This window comes from Stenella coeruleoalba (genome assembly GCF_951394435.1).
Source record: "Stenella coeruleoalba genome assembly, chromosome: 1".
Taxonomy (NCBI): domain Eukaryota; kingdom Metazoa; phylum Chordata; class Mammalia; order Artiodactyla; family Delphinidae; genus Stenella; species Stenella coeruleoalba.
The window spans coordinates 161,132,229-161,157,847 of record NC_137169.1 but is presented as its reverse complement, the minus strand read 5'-3'; the positions used below and the strand labels follow the sequence as shown (position 1 = coordinate 161,157,847).

General features: G+C 38.0%; 1 protein-coding gene across 3 annotated transcripts in view; it reads left to right on the top strand.

Moving 5' to 3' along the window:
• Nucleotides 1–3,153: 3,153 nt before the first annotated feature.
• The window catches only part of RBBP5 (RB binding protein 5, histone lysine methyltransferase complex subunit), a 36,200-nt gene continuing 13,734 nt past the window's right edge, over nucleotides 3,154–25,619 (top strand). For 2 of the 3 annotated variants that reach the window (XM_079935212.1, XM_079935211.1), the window contains exons 1-5: nucleotides 3,155–3,485; nucleotides 15,045–15,070; nucleotides 15,910–16,082; nucleotides 23,746–23,886; nucleotides 24,689–24,851. In XM_079935212.1, the coding sequence (XP_079791338.1) occupies nucleotides 3,467–3,485; nucleotides 15,045–15,070; nucleotides 15,910–16,082; nucleotides 23,746–23,886; nucleotides 24,689–24,851 (522 nt within the window). In that variant the 5' untranslated portion in view covers nucleotides 3,155–3,466. Of the gene's footprint in view, nucleotides 3,486–15,044; nucleotides 15,071–15,909; nucleotides 16,083–23,745; nucleotides 23,887–24,688; nucleotides 24,852–25,619 lie in introns of all 3 variants that reach the window. The other variant, XM_079935210.1, reaches the window with a different exon arrangement.

The window sequence follows — 25,619 nt, the reverse complement described above, 5'->3', positions numbered from 1 at the left end:
ATTCCTCATTTTTACCTGGAGAAGAGGTAAATACCTGCTGGCCTAATTTCAGGAGGATCTGTAAAAGTCTTTAATGAAACAGAAGTTCAGCCTAGCTAAAAAAGTTCTTTCTCACATAGAATCTGAATGACAGGTACAAGTTGCTTCAGGGCGAGAAGGAAGAATATTAAATTTCCCTTTCTTCCCTTCAACACACAAATATGGGTACCTTCCTTTGTAGTTGGTAGTATTAATAAGACTTTGTAGGGAATTCCCTGGTGGTCCAGTGGTTGGGACTTCACACTTCCACTGCAGGGTGCATGGGTTCGATCCCTGGATGGGGAACTAGGATCCTGCATGTCGCATGGTGCAGCCAAAAAAAAAAAAAAGACTTTGTAAAGCAAAAGTCGACCAATAACACTGTTTATCATCAAATCAAAGATGCCACAAGTTATAAGACACATGATTATCTTATCTTAGTGATTCTTAGCACTAACAAACCCACTGGTAAATATGAGATATAATCAAATGTAAGATATATCCCTATTTCAGAGATTTTTAAATGTGGAAAAGTGTACATATTAGAATTGATGAAATACAGTAGATCTTTAGCCTAGACTTCTTTGAACTCCATGCTTGTAGGATCACTTCAGTTTCTCACAGGCTCCTTAAACTCAACTTGTCCCAGTGGGGTACTCTTCATCTACATTGCCAAAGCTATTCCTTTTCCTGCATTCTCTACTTGGGCAAATGGAACCACCAAACTAGAAACATGGGAGTCACACCAGCCTCCTGACCTTCTACTTTCCACATGCAAAAGGTCTTTCCCATTCAGTCAGTTCTGTCTCGTACCGCTCTCGAATGCATTACCTAGGTCTTCCTCATCTCTACAAGATTACTGTAGTAATCTCCTAACTGCTTTCCACCCCTCTAATCAAGCCCTGCTCCACACTGTCCTTGTTTTCTTTCTTTAAGCATCAATCTGATCATATTATTCCTTGCTTAAAAATCGAACAAGGGCTTCCCTGGTGGCGCAGTGGTTGGGAGTCCGCCTGCCGATGCAGGGGACGTGGGTTCGTGCCCCGGTCCGGGAAGATCCCACATGCCGCAGAGTGGCTGGGCCCGTGAGCCATGGCCGCTGAGCCTGCGCATCCGGAGCCTGTGCTCCGCAATGGGAGAGGCCACAACAGTGAGAGGCCCGCGTACCGCAAAAAAAAAAAAAAATCAAACAAGATGAATACTCCATCCAAAAAATAGACAGAGGATATGAACCGGTCACCTCACAGAAGAGAAAAATACACACTTATACATGTGAAAAGCTGATCATCCTTATTAGGAAATAAATGTAACAATGACATTTTTTCACCCACCCAGTTGGCAGCGTTTGAGAGAACTGATAATAATGAATGATTACAAAGGTGTGCAGAAATACTCCTACATACCATTGTTGGTAGTACAGTATTTGAGATGCATTTTGGCCACGTTTTGGATATGTGAAGGAATGCAAACTGCCTGTTAAAAACCAAAATTCAACCAAGTAAGTTTGAAGATCTAATTGGCATTATTAAACTAGATGGGCAGCATCCCATCTAGTAAACAGAAGGGCACTCTGAGGGATGTACAAAATGGAAGCTTTTTATAGGAAGAAGGGTAGGGTAAGGGAGTTATTAGCAAAAGAAAAGAAAGGATTATTTTTAGGTCAAGAGACCTTCTTTCTGGGAGGAAGGGAATGGCAAGGGTTTTATCATGCAGATTGCTCCTTCTGGGGGGTATTGGGTGGTAAGCAGAGGTGGAGAGGGCCCAGGAGACATTACCTCATTGGTGCTGAAAATACCAGACTAGCCAATAAAGATTACATTTCTGGTGAAGGTTTGAAACTGCATTTCGATCAGGTCCGTTTGGGGTACTGTGGTTTTCTCTTTAACATATCTAATTTCTCTGAGCCTCAATTACTGCACTTGGTCAAATGGGGCCAGTAGCTACTCTAATGTTCTCAAGGAAATGAGATAATTTTTTTCTTTTTTTTATAAATTTATTTATTTATCTTTGGCTGCATTGGGTCTTTGTTGCTGTGCGTGGGCTTTCTCTAGTTGCAGCGAGCGGGGGCTACTCTTCCTTGCGGTGCGCTGGCTTCTCATTGCGGTGGCTTCTCTTGTTGTGGAGCACGGGCTCTAGGTGCGTGGGCTTCAGTAGTTGTGGCACGCAGCCTCAGTAGTTGTGGCATGCAGGCTCAGTAGTTGTGGCACACGGGCTTAGTAGCTCTGCAGCACGTGGGATCTTCCCGGACCAGGACTTGAACCTGTGTCCCTTGCATTGGCAGGCAGACTGTTAACCACTGTACCACCAGGGAAGTCTGGAAGTGAGATAATCTAGGGGAAAGTAGTAATAGCTAACATTTACTGGGCACTTGCTGTTCTAAGTATTTCATATGTGTTTACTCATTTAACCTTCACAATAACCCTGTAAGAACTACCCCCGTTTTACGTATAAGAAAACTGAGACACAGAAGATAAAATACTGCCCAAGGGGTGAAGTTAGTACTAAGAAAGGAGCTGGGATTACTGGCTACATAAGAGGCCACATAATCTACATAAGAGGATCTAGCTCCAGTCCTACGTTTTTTGCAGCCAACCTACGCCCATCTTTCCTTTTTGTCATAGCCCACAGCGTCCATAGTCAAAACCTGTTTATACAGAATTTGCCCATTCGCTAGTTTCATCAACTAGCCTCTAGTAGCTTTGGGTATCTCGTCACAGTTCTGTCTGATTGAGTTCCAGGGAACTCAGCCACCTCCCATTCCAATTCACTTCCAGGGTCCGGGTCAACGCTGGGTACACGGTAAATCCTTAGATAAATTCTATCGGACGTTTCTATGGGATCGATGTCATACCTTTACAAATGTGAAACAATTCTCACGAGACTGAGACAGATACACGATAACTAGGCTACATACAGGGCGAGTACCGCCTTGTCGCGTACAGCTGCGCTCCACACTCGAGCTCTGGGGCCAACCGTTCCTGCTGCGCTACTTCAGGGACTCGGCCGGAACCCTTCCGGCGGCAGCTGAGGCAGCCCGCCGGGACAACGCCGCTGAACGCACAACACGGGAAGGATTAGTAGTCTAACTATGTGCCTAAATTCTCTAGCTCACTTACATGATCCGAGGGAAAACAGCCCCAAATTCTTGCACTTTTAAAAAAAACCTGAGTGACGATAGCATTTTTATCCATTAAAAAATATCATAATCAAGTGATTCCGAGAGAGTTTTTTTTTCTTTTTGGTTAGGCATATATATGGACAGCCCACTTGAAAGAACAAGGAAGGCGAGGGAAGAAAGCGGAAGCCGTGGGGTCTTCTAAACCAGAAAGTCTCCGGAGCTTGTGCCAGGCTCTTTGCGGCGTCACCCAGTTAGACGCAGGTTTTGGAAGCGGTTGGAAGAGAAGGTGTCGTTGCTGGAGCTGAGACCAGACGGCCAGAGTCCTCAGGGATGAACCTCGAGTTACTGGGTGAGGAGGACTATGGCTGCTTCTTAGAGAACCTTTTGGTCCTGGAAAGGAGGGAACCCAGGCGGAGGGGACTCAGGCTGCAACATTAGGGATACAGTTCTAGATGCATCTTTTTGGGCGCCTTGATATGGAGCAGCAACAGGGAGAGGAAGCCGAGCTTCTGCCTGAGCGGAATGCATTGCTTCTCCCGGGGCTACTTTGCAGTTCAATTGTGAAGCGTTAGGGAAAGATAGTTTGTGACTTAGTTTCGATTACAAGGATCACAGGTGCTGAAGTAGCCCAGAGCAGGCAGGACCAGAGTTACTGAGGGAAGGAATCTGAGGAAGTGAGGCTTGAGGTAAAGCTTTGAACACTTGTCAGGGTTTTGGGTGAAGCATGGGGTTTTGAAGAAACATGGGGTGCCTAAGGAGGGGAACGTGTTTATCTTCTAGTACAAGTTCCTCATTGAATAAATTAAAAAGGCTCAGAGGGTACTGACTTGAAGGCACTCAGAAAGTAAATGGTATAGTTGGCATATAGGTGGCACTGGAATCCAGTTACCTTGACTTTCTGTTTAAGGTCTTTATCAGGGACGGTGTGTAAAACACTGAGGGGTGAACTACAAGGCAGTTTACTTTTGTCACCCTCTCTGATTCATTTCCTCCTTACCCTTTACCCAAGTTGTTTATAAACAGTAGGTTCTTCTGGGTTTTCATTAGGTAATATTTAGCATCGTAGCCTAAGGATGTCTGAGGTTTTCAAGAACTAAGCGACTTGCTATTTTCAGTGGTTGTGTTTCTCTTTAAAAAAGTTAAATTCATGAGATATACTGGCAGTCTTAAAGACTGTAAAGCTATTTAAGGAATGGTCTTTGCTTTTAAGGAGCTTTTTGTTAAGTGTGGAGAATAAGGTGTTTATGTAAATAGCTATACTATATTGCAGAATATAGGTCATCCTTTTTTAAAAAATTTACTTTTTATACAGTAAGTTCTTATTAGCTATCTGTTTTATACATATTAGTGTATATATGGCCAGCCTTAAAGAGTCTTTACTAAGGGCTAAGAACATTTGGAAGAGGGAGTGAATATCTTTGGGGCAGGGGAAGAAAGGTAATCAAGAAAGAACAAAAACAAACAACCAAAAAACCAAACCTGTGGAGGATTTGGAGTTTTGAGTGGATATTTAAGATTGGTAAAATTTTGAGAGACTGAAGTATGAAGATATTGGAAGGAGTGTTTATTAGGAATACGTTTGAGCTAAGACATCAGTGAGGTGAGTCCTAAAGGTATTTTCCGGCTTGGCCAGGTTGTGGGTACTGTGAATAAGGAGAAGGCCAAGAGATGGGATTAGTACCATCTACTCCTTGGAGGCGTTTGAATACCCAGCTGAAAAGCTGTGCTTTTTAAGGAAAGTAGGGCAGATCCATTGAAGGGTTTTGACCTGGTAAGTGACTCAATCAGAGCTGTGATTTTTTTTTAAAAAAGATTTATCTGACAACAGTGTGTAGTTGAGTCTGCCAATTTGGAGGGCTAGAGTAGATGAGGGATAAAGAAGGTCTGAACTAGAAAATGGAAAGAAAAGACATTGAGAAGGTAGAGTTGACAATTTGAAAACTGACTACATATCATGGTGGTAGTGGCACTGGTGGCGGTGCTGGTGGTGAGGAAGGGAGTGAAGTGAAAAATGATGGGAACTGTGATGGTGCTATTCATAAACATTTAAGGACATTTGGAAAAGACAGTTAGCATTGGGTATGTTGAGTGTGGGCCTGTGGTTCAGAAGATGGGTTTGGATTTATGAGAGAGATTTGTAACCTTCCTACAGGTGGGCTAGACAAAACCTTGTGAGGAGATGATAAGACCCAGGGAGAAAGTGGGAGGGGAAGAAAAGAAAACTGCTGAGGACAGAATCTTGGACAATCATCTATATTTAGGGAATAAGAGGAGGAATAAATGATAATATATCAACTAACAGTTACATAGTACTTACTATGAGCTAGGCCTATTTTCAAGTGCTTTTCATATATTTATTCATGTAGAGGTAGAAGAGAATGCAGGTTGGTGTGGTGTCTTCCGTAGAAGCAGTTGTAGAGCAGTTGAGGCTAAGAGCTGAGAAAGGGCTACTCTACTTAGTTCTTGGGCAACTTTGGGCTCCTTAGCAACTTGAACAGAAGCTGAGTTACAATGATTTTAGGAAGATGAGTGACATGGACTGGAGGCAAAGGGTTGATGTTTATTTTTAAAAACTTAGCTATGGAGGAAAGGTGATAGATAGGCTCATACCTTGAAAGAAAGAGCAGATGGGAAAGATTTTTCTTGTATGATACAGAAGATTCATGTGGGTAAAACTTAGGAAGGAATATTTAGCATTGGAAGGTTAGACAATTTAAAAGAAGGCTGACTGGATTCAAAAGATATAAATCTCTATGGGAATGACTTGAGTTTTATAGCAAGAAAGTTAATTATTACAGATATAAAGGAGAAAGGAACAGGAGTAATGTGATTGTGGGAGCATACCAAACCGTAGCTGGCCAGATAAAGGAAAGGAATGATAATGTATTCTTAACGTGGACTCTCAAATGCTTTTACCTCTGCAACCACTTCTGAGCCCTTGCTGTGTATTAGGCAGTAGGCACTGGAGGTAAAAGTTAAATAAGAGTTTCTCAAACTTACTTTTACTACAGCTCATCGTAAGAAATGTATTTTCTATCACAGTCCATTATACATACATACACATATAACTGTTTCTGAAAATGATACTAATTGTTATGCTCAGTGTCCTCTGATATCTTCTGATCTATTAAAAAACTTTTATGGTATGGCTCACTGAATGATTTATCCATTTGTGGTGGATTGGCTCCTAATGTTTGATAAACACTGAAATAAGATACAGCTTTTGCCCTGGATAAATACATAAAACTAGGAGGATAGGGGCATAAACAAATAACTATGAAATGGAACCACAGTAAATAGTGGGAACCCCATTATGGGAATCCAGCTGAAAGAGCAATTAATTCTGCCTCGTTGGGGTTGGCGGTAGAATTTGGGGATGACTTTATAGAGGAAGTGCCATTTAACGCAGACAGTAAACATGGAGGAGGATTTTTCCAGAGGGACAAATGGAGAAGGTAATTACCAGTGCAGAGAACAGTAGGGGCGAACATTCTGAGGCATGAACATGTGATACATATTCTGGAAATGGTTAGCAGTTTCCAGCTGGTGCTTAGGGTGGATTATGCAAGGTTCTGTCCCAGGTGCTAATGCGGAGTTAGTCAAAGATAAAATGGAAAATACTGGTTGGGGCCAGATTATTGCTTTTTAAAATTATACTTAGGAGTTCAGCATATTGTTTAACAAGGGAGATTTTTGAGCAGGTAAGTGACATGATGAGATTTGGGGCTTAGAAAGTTGGCTGTAGCAGCTTTCTTAAGGATTGATGAGGGAGGCCAGACTGGAGCCAAGGAAATATAGTAGTTATGGTAGCGATGGCATCAGATTGGGGTGTGGTAAGATCAGTTATTTAGCCACCTGCAAGTTGCATTTCTCTAAAAAGAAATGCTGCGGATTGTGTCGTCACCTGTTAGACTGAGGAAGTGGAATGGAAACTGCTACTCTGGACCTAACTTACGGTAGGGAGGAATTGGTTGGCAAGTTGAAAATACTTTCACTGGGAGAAAAGGACCACGAAATTTTAGAGTTCATGGTAACCGAGTTTTTAAGGAGGTGGATGTTGAGCAATTTAGAGAATAGATATTATTCCAAGACCTAGAAAGCTAAAAGGTAGTTTGGAGGAAGGGTCCTAACTGGGAAAAAAGGAGGAGGCACCTGAGGGAACTGGTGTGCTTGCACTGAAAGCAGTCTAAACTCAGATTCCAAAGAGGCATGTACAAAAGAAGGGCACGTTGCTGAAGGTGAATATATGAGGGTGGCACTAGCTGTTAAGAATAGTGTCAGGAAAGCTAATGTGACTGAAGGCAAAGATTGTAAAAATGAGGCAACTAGAAAGGGTTTTTAACATTATGTGGAGTGCTAAGAGCAAAGAAGTTTCCTGCTTGGTTGGGCTGGATGGTGTAATACCAAAATTATTCATTCAACACTCAACAAATATCTTTCATGCGCCTACTCTGGGCTTTTATAGTTTATAGGCAAAAGGGAAGTGGAATACTTCTTTTATTTTGAATTTTATTTTATAATGTTTTTTATACAGCGGGTTCTTATTAGTTGTCCATTTTATACATACTAGTGTATACATGTCAATCCCAATCTCCCAATTCATCACACCACCACCCCGCCCCCACCCCCACCCCCGCCGCTTTCCCCACGTGGTGTCCATACGTTTGTTCTCTACATCTGTGTCTCTATTTCTGCCCTGCAAACCGGTTCATCTGTACCATTTTTCTAGGTTCCACATATATGTGTTAATATTTGTTCTTCTCTTTCTGACTTACTTCACTCTGTATGACAGTCTCTAGGTCCATTCACGTCTCTACAAATGACTCAATTTCATTTCTTTTTATGGCTGAGTAATATTCCATTGTATATATGTACCATATCTTCTTTATCCATTTGTCTGTTGATGGGCATTTAGGTTGTTTCCATGAGGAATCCTTAACTTCTTATTTTTCTTTTGCCTTCTCTGGGGAAAAGGATTTTTGTTTGTTTTTGAACAAATAAAGTGATCATTGGTTATGGCCAAGAAGAGTCCTCAATAGGTAGAGATTTTAGATGGGTCACTTAGTTCACTTCTCTTGGTCGAATTATATTCCTTGGCCGTGAAGGAACTTGGCATGTGAAATAATGTCGGTGATCTTTGAGAGTTGGGGAGAGGAAAGAAGACATGCTGAAAGAAAGAAGATGGGCAGAATTTTGACTATTTTCAATAAAGGGCAGATGTGTTTTGCAAATCATAGACTAGTAACCTTGAGGTCAAATTTGGGCAAGATTATAGAGGCTTTTTAGTGCAGTTATAGTTAAGAGTAGGGTTTCTTGGTCAGGTTCCAGTTTTGCCACTTTTTAACTGTCAGTTTGGGGATAACCTTTAATCCTAACTTTCTTTATCTGTGAAATGGAGTATGATAGTACTCAATAGTGAATTGAGAGGATCAAATGAGACAGTATGTAGAAGACCTTAGTACGGAGTCTGACACATAAGCATTCAGTAAGCCGTAGCTGCTAATGATAAATGCAGGCTTGAGCACTTCAAAGAAATGATAAGCCAGCATGAGTTTAAGTCTAGAAAACTCATTAAAGTTCTTTAAATTCATGCTTTTCAAATTAACATATACAGTAGATATTTATCATAACAGTGGACACAATACAAATATGCATACAGAAAAAATTGCCTTTTTCCTCCTTTCCAAATGGTAACTGTCTGGAATTTATCCTTTTATACCTTTTCCTTGCTCATATGAGTATAATTAAATACAATTTGTAAGGGCTTTGTTTTTGCTTTTTTACAGAAATAGAACTTTTTATACACATTTTTTGCAACTTGCTTTCTTCACTTAATTTTACGAGATACTATTCCTACACATTAGGAGATAATAGAACTAAGGATTTTTAATACGTTCGTGTAGATACACACTCACGATATCAAATTTTAACTTAACTGTAAATGCTTTTTTATTTTTTATATTTTTTGGCTGTGCCGTGCAGCTTGTGGGATCTTAGTTCTCTGATCAGGGATTGAACCTGTGCCCTCTGCGTGGAAGCATGGAGTCTTAACCGCTGGACTGCCAGGGAATTCCCTATAAATGCTTTTTTTTAAAAAGTGTTCTTTTTTTCCCTTGCCTCCTCCATTCTTTGTTGATAATCCCGTGTATCTCCTTCCATATTTTTCTCTATGCCTATATGTGTGTGTGTGTATATACATAATGTTAACAAAAAAAATGAGATATACACTTTGTGTTTTGCTTTTTTTCACTTAAGTAACACCAATAAAAATTTTGAAGAGAATTAGTGTAATTTATCCATATTTGAATACCACAATTTTTTCATCCATTACACTAATAATGAGTATTTACCTTGTTTCCAATGCGGTGGGGGGGGGGGGTGTCTTTTTTTTTTTTTTTTTTTTGCCACCAAGAACAATAGTTTAAGTACCCTTGTTCTTACGTCCCATTGTTGTGTTTACATCTATGGAGATTAGGTTTCCAATTGTAGGATTACTGAGATGAGGACTATGTATATTTTTGCTTTTAATAGATGCTGTCAGATTCCTTTTCCAAACGGCTATAACAGTTCCCATTTTTATAGGCAATATCCCTTCCCCCCCAGCAGGTGTTCTCTCTCTAAATTTTCCTGTCTGATGGATGAAAATGGCATCTCATTTTTCATTTGGTTTACATTTCTCTGAATTTGATGTTTTCCTTTGTTTAGAGGCCATCTCATTTTGTTCTTCTGTGACTTGTTTATTCACATTCTTTATCTTTTCTTTTTGATCATTTTTCCTTATTGGTGTATAGACTTGCTTTATAGTGTAGATGTCAACTCCTGTCCGTCATCTGCATTGCCAATTTTTTCTAAATCTTTTGACTGTTTATGGGAACTTGTGCCATGCAAAATGTTCCAGTTTTTATATAATCTAATGTATTTCTCTTTTCTTTCGGTTTTCCTAACTTGGTTAAGGTCTTCCCCACCCTAGATTATACATGGGATCTCCTAGGTTTTCTTCTAAGATTTTTGATTTTAAAAAATCATTAATTTACCTGAAATTTATTTTTATATGTGGTATAAGAGAGGAACTGGAGCTGTTTTTTCTTTCAGATGGATAGTCAGTTGTCCATCCCTATATATTAAATAAATTCCCACTAAATTTAAATGTTATCTTTATCATATATCAGCAACCTTACAGTACATGTAGATTTTTTTTTAACATTTGTCTTTAATCCATCTGGAACTGCATAAAATTTACTAGTTTTTGGAGAAAGCCATTAAGCTTTCCCACCCCAGAATGTAGTTTGTCTTTTCACTTATTCATATTTTACGGCCTTAACTAAGATTTTATAGTTTTCTTCTTCATACATGTCATGTCTTTCTTATTACATTTTTTCCTTAAATATTTAGCCATTGTGAGTGGAATTTTCCCCTTCATTTTCATTTCTGGATATTAATTGCTAACCTAAAGAAAAGCTGTTAATGTTTGAATGTTTTTCTTGTATCAAACCACCCTTGCCTTATTTTCTTATTAATTTGGGTGGTTTTTAAAATTAGAATTTCTGTGTTTTCTAGGTATTCAGTGTTATCAGCAAAAGAAATAGTTTTATCTCTTATAGTCAATGTTTAAACCAGTTATTTCATTTTCTTATTCCATTGGCTGGAACCTCTAAGAGGAATATTAACTAATAATGGTGATATATCCCTTTCTAGTTGCTGATACTAATTGGAATGGTTTTAATATTTCACCTTTTAGAATGATAATTGTTGTGTTTTTGGTTAATAGTTTTTATCATTTATTGTAGTCTTCTGTTAGATGTGGCTGTTATTAGAATGAGCTATTGAGTTTTAGCAAAATTTTTTTTTCAGCATCTACTCATAGGATTGTATGGCTCTTAAACATTCTCGTCCAAGGATATATTGAATACATTAGAGTGCATTGTGCTATTGTTTGTTCCTTTGGAGTGAGTTTGGAGTAGGCCTATTTTTTTTTTCCCCTTGCTATTCCATTATGCCTTCTTACATGGTAGAATAATAAACTCTAGATTTTTTGTGTTTAGAATTCGGTTATACTTATATACACTGCTAGAAATTACTTTTCATTTCTGCAGAATCTAGAGGTGAAATACCCTGTACTGTTTGTGTTCTTTTTTTTTTTTTTTTTTTTTGCGGTACGTGGGCCTCTCACTGCCGTGGCCTCTCCCGTTGCGGAGCACAGGCTCCGGACGCGCAGGCTTAGGGGCCATGGCTCACGGGCCCAGCCAATCCGCAGCATGTGGGATCTTCCCGGACGGGGGCACGAACCCGTGTCCCCTGCATTGGCAGGCGGACTCTCAATCACTTCGCCACCAGGGAAGCCCTGTTTTTTGGGGTTTTTTTAAAGAATCAATTTAATTTTATTTATTTTTTGTTGCATTGGGTCTTGGTTGCTGCACGCGGGCTTTCTCTAGTTGCGGAGAGCAGGGGGCTACTCTTTGTTGCGGTGCATGGGCTTCTCATTGCTGTGGCTTCTCTTGTTGCAGAGCACGGGCTCCAGGCGTGCAGGCTTCAGTAGTTGTGGCACGCAGGCTCAGTAGTTGTGGCTCATGAGCTCTTGAGCACAGGCTCGTAGTTGTGGCACACAGGCGTAGTTGCTCCACAGCATGTGGGATCTTCCTGGACCAGGGATCTAACCCATGTCCCCTGCATTGGCAGGCAGATTCTTAACCACTGTGCCACTAGGGAAGTCCCACTATTTATGTTCTTAAGTGAAAGAGACTCTTGTTTTCTTTTTGTATCATCTTATCAGGTTTTGGTATCAGCTATGTTGGCTTTATAAAACACGAATACATATTTTTTTCTGCTCAGAAATAGCTTGAATAACATAGTAATTACCTGCACCTTGAGATTTAGGAGAAATTGCTCATAAAACCATATGGGCCTGCTGTCCGTTTTTTTATAATTAAACATTTAAAAAAAATTTAATGGTAGGTCTTTAACAACCTCTCAATGTGTTTTTTCCTCATTGACCCAGTCAAGGACTTTTCTTCTGTAATCAGTTTTGGAAATGTGTCATTCATGTTTTTTGAATTATCAAGTGTACTGTGAAGTTAAATCTGACCAGCGTTTATTTCTCTTTGGCAGCTACATTTGGGCATCTTTTTTACCCCCTTTCATGGTCTTTAGAACCAAGCCTAAGAATCTAATTGTAACAAAATGTTAAATGTTAGATGATGGGTGGTTAGATGGTGGGAGGATAGAGAATATAAAAGTGGCCTTGAGCATCTAGGGGCAGTGGCCTTGTGCTACCATAACCCTACTTGACAGCATTCTTGCTCAGGCTCTTCAACCAAAGTGGCCCAGACGAGCTTAGTCTTTTTTATACACACTTTTTCTTTGTGTTCCTTTAAACTCCTTGTTATAATCCTGTTAACTAGGATGACCCTCCAAAAAAGGGGAAAAAAACCCACAACACCTAAAACATAAAACAAAAATACAAAATCAGGGGTAATCTGTGTTGAAGGGTAATCATACATTAAAATGGTCCCAGGATTCTGGATTCTCTCAGAATCTTTTTGTTGTTGTTGCTTTTTTGGCCACACTGCCCTCTTCAGTGGAAGAAACTGTGCCCTCTTCAGTGGAAGCTCGGAGTCCTAACCACTGGACTGCCAGGGAGTTTCTCTCAGAATTTTAAATATGGCTTTCCCATCTCTGAACACAGAAGTCATACTCTACTCCTTCCTGAGTACTTCATATTTTTAGGTTGTGTTTTTTTGTTTTGTTTTTAATTTTTCAATGAATACTCCTTTTTTCTCTCAATCATGTGAATATAGATTTATATTATTGCTTTGGAAATATATATATTTTGTTAATACATATTATAATACATATATTACATATAATACATATAATATGTGTAGTATTTTGTTTAAAGAACAAACCTTAAATATGTTAATGTTTGTTTAAGCATATAGAAATATATGGAAGCTTTTACCTTAGTAAGTGGGTTGCAGGGAGGAAACTATATCATTTTTTAATTACACATATCTGTATTACCTACATGTATGACTTTAGTAATTTTAAAAAGGTTCTTTCAGAATAACCTATCTTAATCTGGTTTCAGCTTTTCATTTCATTCCTGTCTTTAGTATTTGAATGCAATCAGACACTGAAGTCTGGTGCACATTAGAGAAATCAAAATAATTGCCTTTTGTTGGGGGGCAATTATTCATCTTTATTTTCATCTTTCTTTTAGTTTTCTTAACTTTAGGGCCTGTATTCTGATTAGTTTTAATGTTTTCACTGTTTTGATTTCTATTAATTTTTATAAAGGACAAAATGTAATAAAACTGGTTTTCAGACTTTTTTTAAAAAAATGGAAGTACAGTTGATTTACAGTATTATGTTAGTTTCAGGTGTATGACATAGTGATTCAGTATTTTTGTAGATTATACTCCATTTAAAGTTAGTATAAAGTATTGGCTATATTCCCCATGCTGTACAGTATATCCTTATAGCTTATTTACTTTATACATAGTAGTTTGTACCTCTTAATCCTCTATCCCTATATTGCCCCTCCCCCTCCCCTTTCTCCACTGGTAACCATGAGTTTGTTCTCTATATCTGTGAACCTATTTCAGTTTTGTTACATTCTTTCATTTGTTTTATTTTTTAGATTCCACATGTAAGTGGTGACATATAATATTTGTCTTTCTCTGACTTATTTCGCTAAGTATAATACCCTCCAGATTGATCCATGTTGTTACAAATGGCAAAATTTTATTCTTTTTTATGGCTGAGAACTATTTTATTATCTATATAAATATTCATAGATATATAAATATTCATATATATACACATACTCTATATCTTCTTTACCCATTCATCTGTTGATGGACACTTAGGTTGCTTCCATATCTTGGCTCTTGTAAATAATGTTGCTGTGAACGTTAAGGTGCATGTATCTGTTTGAGTTAGTATTTTCATTTTCTTCGAATATATACTTAGGAGTGGAATTGCTGGATCATATGGTAAAAAACTAAAAATAGTAAACTTATTTTTTAGATGAAATCTTATTTGAATGTCCTAAATGTAAAACAGCTTCCTTGGATCTGTAGTTCTCAGAGTATAGTTTAAATATCATGCTAATAAAATGTTTAGGTAATAACATAAGTAAATACTGATAAAGATGTTGCTACTGCATTAAACTTCTAAACCTTAAACTTCTGACAAACAGGCAGTATCGTACTATAGCTCAAAATGTTTATCACTAATGTATAAACGCCAAATTTAATATAGGAAAAGTATTCAGGGATGTCTGTACCAAAATGTTATTTGCTTAAGAAATTAATACAGAGAATTGTGTGTTTAACCAACTACCAGATTGTGTTATAGCCTTAGTACTATTATTAGGAAGGGAACCCTGTTGGTTGGCTGCTCTTAATAAAGGTTTTAAGAGAGTAGTTGGGATTTAAGATAAGTTGACTGATTTGATTTTTTAAAGTTTGTTACATAAAAATAACCGTAAAAACACCCCATTACATGTTTACATTAATAACGTTTTTATGAAAAATAACTTTTCTAAAACAAAACTTATTTAGTGAGAAGAGTGGCATTGTTTTGCATTTTTACAAATCTCTTTAATGTTTGCCTAAATATCAATAGAAGTTGGCTGGATTCTGCATTCATACTGTTTCAGTATCACAGCTCGTATAGCCTCAGAACTCATCTGTAAACTTGTGAAATAATGAGAGTAAAAAGGCACATACCATCTTGGTGTGATATTGAAAATAGGTGTGACCTCATGGAGTCCCTGAAAGGGCGCCAGTTCTCCATCCACACTTTGCAAGCCACTGCTGTACACTGTTTGTGAGCGGTAGTTGTGAGCTGTAGGATTCCTGGTATGTTGCACATGTTCCATCAACTTTCTTCCTTTGCTTTGTTGCAGAGTCCTTTGGGCAGAATTATCCAGAGGTAAGAGTATTGTATTGTGATTTTAGAAAACGGTAACTCCCTAGCTTTTATGTTTGAGTGGAAACTACGTTTTCATCTTTTTTTTTTTTCTTGACAATAGAAGCATTAAATATGATGATCTTTTGCTATAAAAGGGAACTAAATGTTTAATTTTGAGCAGCAGGGGAGGTAGATAGGCAATGTTGGCTGGAAATTTCAACATAATGTAAATCTTACAGTTCATTTCCCTTTAAATTAAAAAAATACTTTTGATTGAAGCATTTTTCAGAAACAGTACTATCACCTTCATGTAAATTTTTTTTCTGTGTGCTTTTATAGTTTTGATCAGTGTTTTTGCATAGTAATAACACGTATGGTATAAGTGTGCTTTACATGTAAAAATATTTTGTAACACTTAGAGTGTGTTTAATGTAGTCGTGATTATTTTAAATGGCTTGATATTAATATAAATTTATTTGATTTTCCTAATGTTACACAGGGGTTTTGTTTTATTTTTCTTGGAATAAATTTCAAGAACTATGATTACTTGATCAGTAAGATGACTCTTTTAGTGAATCCTGTTTTATTTTGCCTAATTGCCTTCCGGAGAATTTGTACGAAGTTATAGTTGTAATGCAAGGGATTGGTCACATCTGTTTCTAAAAATTCTCTGTTAGCTTTTATAAATATTTCTCTATTTGGGCTAGTTTAATAGATATGAGAACACACATAGAGATTATTTTGGTATACATCATAATTTAAATTCAAGAGAATTATCATAGATGTTAGAGAAACTTTAAGAAATTATTTGGATACCTGGGTATTATTGTCTATATTCTTATGTTCATTTTAATCTTTAGGAAGCTGATGGAACTTTGGATTGTATCAGCATGGCCCTGACTTGCACCTTTAACAGGTGGGGCACACTGCTTGCAGTTGGCTGTAATGACGGCCGAATTGTCATCTGGGATTTCTTGACAAGAGGCATTGCTAAAATAATTAGTGCGCACATTCATCCAGTCTGTTCCTTATGGTAAGGAATTTTAAAGTTAATGTATTAAATATTTAAATCGGGGGGATGAACGGTGACTGTGTAGTTGCCAGTCTCATTAGATAAATTTTAATATTTAGAGTTTTAAATATACAGCCATTAGTAACATAATTTCTCATAGCCTATGGAGACCTTGAATCCATGCTGCTTTCAACACCTTTGGGGGAGAAATTCATTGTAATATGGATCTGTATCAGGCTCTGTCTGAGAATATTTCAGTACTGAAATGAGACATTTACAGATTGCAGCTGTAGTATTCTTGTGGTATTGACCTTTCATTTAGAATAAAAAAATCCTGGTTAGGAGGGCAGCTTGGAAGTCAAAGTGTCCAGCCTTGTCCATGTTCTTGAATTACAGTAGTTTTAGTGAACACAAACATGCCTGTTCCTTCATTGAATTGTAGTTATTAAGGCTTCCCATCAAATATATTGAGCTGAAATCGGGTATTATATAAATCCCATTGATTTCATTCTTATTCTCAGGGACTATCTGTTTTCAGAAAATTTTATTTTGGGGCAGCACTTCTTTTAAATGAACTTGGGACCAAAAACACCTAATCAGATCTAGATTTATTAAACTAACATATTTCCTTTTGTCGAAATATAAGCAGCAGTGGTATTATAAAGCACTGGATTGGGAGGAGGCCTGAATCCCAGTCTAGCTTTGGCCACTAATGAACTGGCGGCTTTGGCCAAAACGTTTCTCTAATATGCAAAATGAGAGAACTGGCCTGTATGATTTCTTAGGTTCTTTCCAGTTCCTTTGCATTTTATTTCTTTTTTTTATTGTTGTGCTCTTGCAATAAAGATTTAAGTAGGTACATACATTTTTATCAGCTTTATTAAGATACATATAATTCACATGCTATAAAATCCACCCAATTAAAATGTACATTTCATTGTTTTTATATATTCAGAGTTGTGCAACGATCATCACAATCTAATTTTAGAACTGTCACTAAAAATATACATGTATTGGGCTTCCCTGGTGGCGCAGTGGTTGAGAGTCCGCCTGCCGATGCAGGGGACACGGGTTCGTGCCCTGGTCCGGGAAAATCCCACATGCCGCGGAGCGGCTGGGCCCGTGGGCCATGGCCGCTGGGCCTGGGCGTCCGGCGCCTGTGCTCCGCAATGGGAGAGGCCGCGGCAGTGAGAGGCCCGCGTAATGGGAAAAAAAAAAAAAAACATGTATTTTTATTATAAAATAATAATAATTTAGAAAATTATGGAAAATACAGCAAAGTAGAAGATAGACGACTATCTCCCATAGTCTTACCACTCTGATATTACTACTGTAAATAGTTTGATTTGTTACTATGTATAATTTTTAAAAAGCGTAGGACTTCCCTGGTGGCATGGTGGTTAAGAATCCACCTGCCAATGCAGGGGACACGGACTCGAGCCCTGGTCCGGGAAGATCCCACATGCCACAGAGCAGCTAAGCCCTTGTGCCACAATTACTGAGCCTGCACTCTAGAGCCCACAAGCCAGAACTCCTGAGCCCATGTGCCACAACTACTGAAGCCTGTGCACTTAGAGCCCGTACTCCTCAACAAGAGAAGCCACCACAATGAGAAGCCCGTGCACTGCAATGAAGAGTAGCCCCCACTTGCGAAACTAGAGAAAGCCTGCGCGCAGCAACGAACACCCAACACGGCCAAAAATAAAATATATAAATAAATAAATAAATTTTAAAAATTAAATAAAAAGCATAGTTTGTAAGCGTGCTACATTTTATTTTATATTTTGCTCTTTTCCTGTCTAACACTGACCAGACATTTTCCTGCTTGTGTAGCCTTTAAAAACTTTTTTTTTAATGGCTAAATATCTTCTGATAGATAAACCATAATTTACTTAATCATTTTTGTTTCTCTGCTACATAATGTTCAGTCAACGTCTTTGCACATAAAGTTTTTCTCTCATACAATCATTTCTTCAGCAAACATTGAACATGTATTATATACCAGATACTGCTTTAGGCATTTACGATTAGGGTTAGGGTTAGGGTTTGGGGGACACAAAAACAAGTAAGGAGAGATTCTTGATTGGTAGGGGGAGGTACATGTGCATACAGCTACATGTACTAAAGCTCTGTAGGTCCTACCTAAGAACTATATTTGCGATTTAGTGGAGGCAAAAGTGCAAAGGAGGAAATGATCAATTGTATTGGAGAAGAAGTGTGGTCAGAAAAGGCTTCAAAGATGAGGTAATTTCTAACCTCAAACTTGTTAGATGACTAGGTGTTTGCCAGTTGTATTCCAAGCAGAAGGTGCTGTACAGGCAAAAGCACATCAGCTTGAAACAAGCATGGTAAAATGGGGAACTGCAGGTAGTTCAGATTAGCTGGATTGTGGTATCAGAGATGTGACATGGCAACAGCCAAGGTAAACAGGTGCTCATGGAGCACATTGTGTGCCACACTATGAATTTGAGCTTTATCGTGTAGGTACTGTGAAGCCATTAAAGGACTTTAGGAAGGAAAGTGACGTGATGAGCTTTTTATTTTAGAAAGATCTCTAGAACAGCATGTGGGAAAGAGATTGAAGGGGACAGTGAATGAAGTTAGGATTGCAGTGGCCTAAGCTAGAGCTGATGAGGATAGGTGCAGTAGGAATGGAGCTGAATGGTACAGATGTGAGAAATAGTAGAAATAAGAGGTCTTAGGCATTAATTAGATAAGGAGTGTAAGTGAAGTAGAGAAGTTAAGATCCTCAGGTTTCCTGCTTGGATGAAGATGTTAAGTGTAAGATTTGAGGGTGATAATGGTGAATTTGAGATCACGGTTGTGTGTCTCCTGTTGTATTTTATTGCAAATAGTTGTTTTATGAGTATCTTCCCTGGAACATGGTAGGTGCTGTGATACATGAACCTTGTCTGCCATTTTACTGTAGCATTATACCTGGTATGTAGTAGGCATTCAGGTACTTGTTGGATGGGTGGGGATATCTTAGTGAAGATGCCCAGTAGGCGTTTGATCTATGTTTGTTCATTATGTAGACTTCCAAAAGTATGTTACTGCTAGGTCAAAGGGTTTGAACAATGAGAGATTTTCCCCCTCTCCCCCCAACATTTTAAAACTTTTTATCACAAAACTTGATTATTAAGAACTTTAAAACATTCAAACAATATATGAGTATATAGAGTAAAAAACGAAAGCTCTTTGTCTACTCTTTAAGGTAAGTAGTATTAGAGTATATGGAATATATCTTTCATCTGTGAGATATATCTGTATCTCCCTCAGCATGTATAAAAATACACATACACATATACATGTGTATGTTTTTTAAAAAGCGGAGACATACTATACATTTTGTTTTTTAGCTTGCTCTTCCACTTAATATATAGTGGATGTTTTTCTGTGTTGATATATGTGTGTGTGTGTGTACATACGATATATATAGTATTGCTTAGTATGTATGCATCATAATTATTTAACTGTTCCCTAATTTTTGGTATATATAAGTATACATGAGAGTTATGATCTGTAGTTATATGCATTTTGCATTTTTCTTTGATTCATCCTCATTTAGTATATAACTTTATGTATTATTTTAATTGTTGTGTAGTATTTGAACATGTTAGGGACTAAGAAAATTTCACCAAAGAGAAGTTTTGGATAGGCATGATAGCTGTCTTCAGCTATTAAAGAACTGACATGTGCAAGACAAAAATTGACCTAAGGAGAAGAAGCAGGACTGGTAGGTAGTGAACGGGATTTATAGGGAAACAAATGTTACCTTAGAATAGAGATGAGCTCCCAAGCAAAGGTGCCTATGGATGGGATGGACTGCCCAGGAAAGAACTTACCAGTGGGACTGGCCCTGCTTCGGCTTGCTGTCTCTTCATAGGGATGCTACAGAAGATATTCAGTCACTGGATGGGGGCCATAGGTAGAATGAAATGATGTTTAAGACTCTAAGATATTAGACTTAGTAAAGACCTGTCTGTATTTTGGAAAGAAACAGTATTGTCAGATGTGAGGATGTATGAGAATCCCTAATTCTTGAATTTATGGAATTTGGAATTGAAGAATATATTGTTAGTTTTAATGGGAAAACCCCTCTTAGTTTCACCTCTGATTATAATTTAATTTCTAAAAATAGATTTCCCTCTATTATAACAGAAATACAAGCCTGCTATGAAAGAAAAAGTTATTAAAATGCAGAGGGTTTAAAGGAAAAATGGAAATATAGCTAACATTCTGTTTCATAGTCAGATTGTGCTAAAATGCTTAGGGGAACAGCAGCAGAAGCTGTCCCTTGTTTCTTCCCATTCCCAATATTCCAATAATGTCCCATTTCCAGTGTACTTCCATTCTTTTGGTTTGTTTCTCTTAATATTTGTCTTCATATTTCTAAAGTATTTATGCATATTACTTCTTCTTAGTTTGTTAATTTCAAGAACTTATCCGTGACTTTTTATTACAGTATATGTGAGCTTTATCTCACCCTTTTACCCTCCCATCATCTACTGAAATTGGGTGGACCATTGGCTTTTTTGTTATCAACCCTCAAGTTACAGTATCTGTAGGCATCTTCTTTTTTAGATTCTCCAGAAGGATCTTCTAATTGACTGGGAGTGTTCTAGAGGTTGTGGGAGACACAGGCACCTGAGTCCTTTGTATGCAGACTTGAGCTTAGTCCCTCCACATTCACTTCCTCAGTTTACTCCTGCCTTCCTCTGCTGTGAGTTACAAGTCTGGGAATACATTTATCTTGTCTCTAATATAATTAATGGTTTTTGAGCACTTACTGTATTGCACTGAGAGTTTTTTATGTATTAATGTTAAGTCTCTCGAGAGTCTGCAGGTAGATACTATTATTTCCATGTTATAAGTGAGAAAATTGAAGCTCAGAAAGGCTGTATAACTTGCCCAAGATCACGCAGCTAGAAGGTTGTAATGTCTAGGCTTGAGCATAAATCTGACTTGAGCCTCTGTTCTTAACCATGAACTGTGTTGCGTCCTCTATGTTCCTCAGCAGCAACTCCTCTTCATTGCAAAATTTGAATGAAGACTGATTTTGGGTTTCTTTTTCTGTTTGTCTCTTCTGTTTTTCATTTCTCTGTTTTCTTTTTTGCCTTTCTGTGGGTTACTTGAACTATTTTTAGAATTCCATTTTGATTATCTGTGGTATTTTTTATTCTTTTATTTATTTATTTATTTTTGGCTGCACTGGGTCTTTGTTGCTGCTCACAGGCTTTCTCGAGTTGCGGCAAGTGAGGGCTACTCTTCGTTGTAGAGCACGAGCTCTAGGTGCACGGGCTTCAGTAGTTGTAGCACGCAGGCTCAGTAGTTGTGGCTCGAGGGCTCCAGAGCACAGGCTCAGTAGTTGTGGCGCACAGGCCCAGCTGCTCCGTGGCATGTGGGATCTTCCCAGACCAGGGCTCGAACCCACGTCCCCTGCATTGGCAGGCAGGATCTCAACCACTGCTCCACCAGGGAAGCCCCTGTAGTATTTTTTAGTGTATTTCTTTGTATAGCTTTTTAATGGTTGCTAGGTATTACATGGTATATACATAACCTATCATAGTCTACTGGTGTTGACATTTTACTAGTTTAAGTGAAGTACAGAAACCTTCCCTTTACATCCCTTTACCCTCCCTTGTTTATAGTATAATTGTCTTAAACATTTCCTTTATGTATATTGATACCTATATAACTTATAATTTTGGCTTCAAACATCAAAACTCTAGAAAAAAGTATTTAATTTTTTAAAACCTTTTTCATTATTCTTTCTTCCTGATGTTCTAAGATTCCTTCTTTTATTGTTTCCTTTCTGCTTAGAGAACTTCCTTGAGCCGTTCTTTTAGGGTAGATCTGCTGGTGACAAATGCCTTGATTACCCCTTTGTTCTTGAAAGTTAGTCTCTCTGGGTGTAGAATTGGGGATGACAGTTCTTTTCTTCCAGCACTTGAAAAACTGTCACTTTCTTTGGACCTTCATGGTTTCTGGTGTGAAATCTGCTGTCGTGTGAATTATTGTTCCCCGTAGGTAACGTGTCATTCCTCTTTCTGCTTTCAAGATTTTTTTCTTTGTCTTTAGTTTTCAGAAGGTTGTGTCTTGGAGTGGATTTCTTTGAGCTCATCCTGTTTGAAGTTTGCCTAGCTTCTTGAGGCTGTGTGTTTTATATCTTTTGCCAAATTTGGGAAATTTTCAACCATTATTTTTTTTTCATGTTTATTGGCGTATAATTGCTTTACAATGTTGTGTTAGTTTCTGCTGTACAACAAAGTGAATCAGCTATATGTATACATATATTCCCATATCCTCTCTCAACCATTATTTCTTCAAATACATTTTTTTTTTTTTTTTTGCGGTATGCGGGCCTCTCACTGTTGTGGCCTATCCTGTTGCGGAGCACAGGCTTCAGACGCGCAGGCTCAGCGGCCATGGCCCACGGGCCCAGCTGCTCCGCGGCATGTGGGATCTTCCCGGACTGGGGCACGAACCCGTGTACCCTGCATTGGCAGGCGGACTCTCAACCACTGCGCCACCAGGGAAGCCCTCTTCAAATACCTTTAAGCCTTACTCTCTTTCTTCTCTCCTTCCAAGACTCTGATGCCATGGATATTAGATATTAGATCTTTTATTATAGTCCCACAGGTCCCTGAGGCTCTGTTAATTTTTTTCATTCCATTTTTTCTCCTATTCAGATTGGGAATTTTTAATTCTGTCTTCCTCTTTTCCATTGGCTGCTGAACCCATCTTTTGAGTTTTTTATTTCAGTTTTTATATTTTTCAGTTCTAAAATTCCCATTTGGTTCTTTTCTCTATATTTCTGTTTCTTTGCTGAGACTTTTTTTTTTCCATTTGTTTCAAGCATGTTTGTAATTGCTTGTTGAAGCATTTTAATGATGGCTGCATTGCAATCCTTGTCGGGTAATACTAACACCTGTGTCATCTGTGTGTTAGCATCTGTTGGTTGTCCTTTCCTAGTCCTTTGGCTCTTCTGGAGACTTTTTTTTGTGTGTGCCTATTGATGCTAATGGGTTGTTGGCATGTCCGTCACCCAGTCCAGGATATATGAGGCAAAAAGAAAATCTAAGGACCTCACTGCTGTGTCGTTCCTCATATCCTGTAGTCCCTAGACAGTCTGTCTTCTCTTTACCTTTTTATGTTTGTTTTCTATATAATGTTAGGATGTTTAACTGTACTTAGCAGGAGGAATTAATTCCTTCCTTAATTCTTTTCTTAATTATTTTAAATAACAGATACCTATCTGTACTGGTTCACTTATACTATGATAGTGCTACTTCTGGGACAACTTCAGAAAGCTCAACTACTCCTCCCCCTCCCCCCAAGGGGAAGAAAACCTGCTTTTTGTTAAATCAACACTTAAGGGCCAGCTGATTTTATACTTTTCTAAAATGTTTGAGTCTCCCTTTTTTCACTGAGCCACTTGTACTGTTATCTTGAACTGTTAAGAGCTTCTATTACTAGATATGAAGATGTCATGAAAACATTCTTTTTTATTGCTTAGTTAGGAAAGCTTGTTGTGGATTTGAGTATATGTTTAAAAAATAAAGAAGAAGAAACGTTGGTGACCCATGCAGTTAGGGCAATAAGTGTGACTCATGCTTTTTTATCTATAAGGATGATATGATATACTTAGAATGTGTGCTAAGTTACCCTTTTTCCTTCTCAGCTGGAGTCGAGATGGTCATAAGCTCGTGAGTGCTTCCACTGATAACATAGTGTCACAGTGGGATGTCCTTTCAGGCGACTGCGACCAGAGGTTTCGATTCCCTTCACCCATCTTAAAAGTCCAGTATCATCCGCGAGATCAGTATGTTTAATCTGTGCTATTCTCTCCTGGGGTGGGTCTAATTCTATCTCCAGGCCCATGACAATTTCAGTTTAAGGTTTTAGGATGCAAAAGCCCACATCTCTTCAACCTCTTCTATATAAAATAATCTTTCCAGATTATCTGGATCTAGTGAATAGATTTTAAAGAGACTGTTATAGTATATAGTTAAAAACTGGCCTATATTAATTAAGACTTCAGAAATGGGCAAAGGTAGAAATAAGTATAATAACTGTTCTTTACCTGGGGTTTTCCTCCAATTTGAATTTCTTTAGTAGGGGAAACGGTTCATTATGAAAACTATATTTAAGAAAAAGAGTTACCCATCATTCTATTACTGAGATATAACTATTTTCATTTCTCTAGGTTTTCTTTTAGGCAAGTTCTCTTTAAGTATAAAGCTTATTGTATAGCGCTTCATAACTCACAAAGCACTTACTAGCTCACAAAGCATTTGTCTATTAGATGTACGCAAATATGTATTTTTACATAGTTTTAATTGGTATTTTGCCTTTCACTTTATTTCATACATATTTTACCAGTTTGCTACATCTTCATATTTATTTTTAATAATTACATTTTATCTTGTCAAGGTAAGATCTCATAACTTTACTCAGTCATTTCCCTATTATTAGGAATTTAGAGTTTAGGCTTTTTCACTATTTTAAATATGCTTGGGCTGGGAGAGTTGATGAGGTAGTAGATAGGAATTACAGAAAAGAGCAGAGAGTCAGCCTTCTGATATCATAGCAACAGCCAATGTACTATTCATATTTTTAAACAGGAACAAGGTTCTCGTGTGTCCCATGAAATCTGCTCCTGTCATGTTGACCCTTTCAGATTCCAAACATGTTGTTCTGCCCGTAGACGATGACTCCGATTTGAACGTGGTTGCATCTTTTGATAGGCGAGGAGAATATATCTATACAGGAAATGCAAAAGGCAAGGTAAGCGTAGAAGCTTAGAAGCTGGTGAAATATGCATCAGTCATCCTGTACATTGGCTCATTTCATGTTTGCTTGTTCTTTCTTTGAAATTTCTTTTACCCCTTGACTAAGCATGCCTCCTGCCTGTGGTAAATATAGCCTATTTTTCTCTCATGCCTTAATAATTTCTGTTCTTTGGATTTAGAGCAGTCAGAGGTAATTTGACCTAGAGAAGGATGGGGGGGCCTTTACTGGATGCTAGTAATGAAAGGCCATTACTAAATTATAAAATTTAAAAATCATATCATCAATGGAGTACTGATGATAAAATGTCTGATATCTTGGTCTGCAAATATTGTATAATTTAGGCTAGCTTAATGTATTGTTTTGTGTACTAAGAAGTTGGATTTGATGAGCTTTAGGGTCCTTTTCAAGCTTATTAGAGTTTGAGTTCCAGTGCACTTTGATTTTTTTTTTTTTTTTTTTGACTGGGACGTGTGGGCTAGTACAGTTTCATGGCTGCTTTAGAGAGTGGCAGGTTTTTTTTTTTTATTGTGGTAAAATGCACTTAACGAAATTTACCGTCTTAACCATTCTTAAGTGTACAGTTCAGTGGTGTAAAGTACATTCACATTGTCGTGCAGTCATCACCATCGTTTATCTCCAGAGCTCTTTTCATCTTGCACTCACCTTGTACTTACTAAATAATAACTTGCTATTTCCTACTCCCTTTCACCCCTTAGAAACCATCATTCTACTTTCTATCTTTATGAATTTGGCTATTCTAGT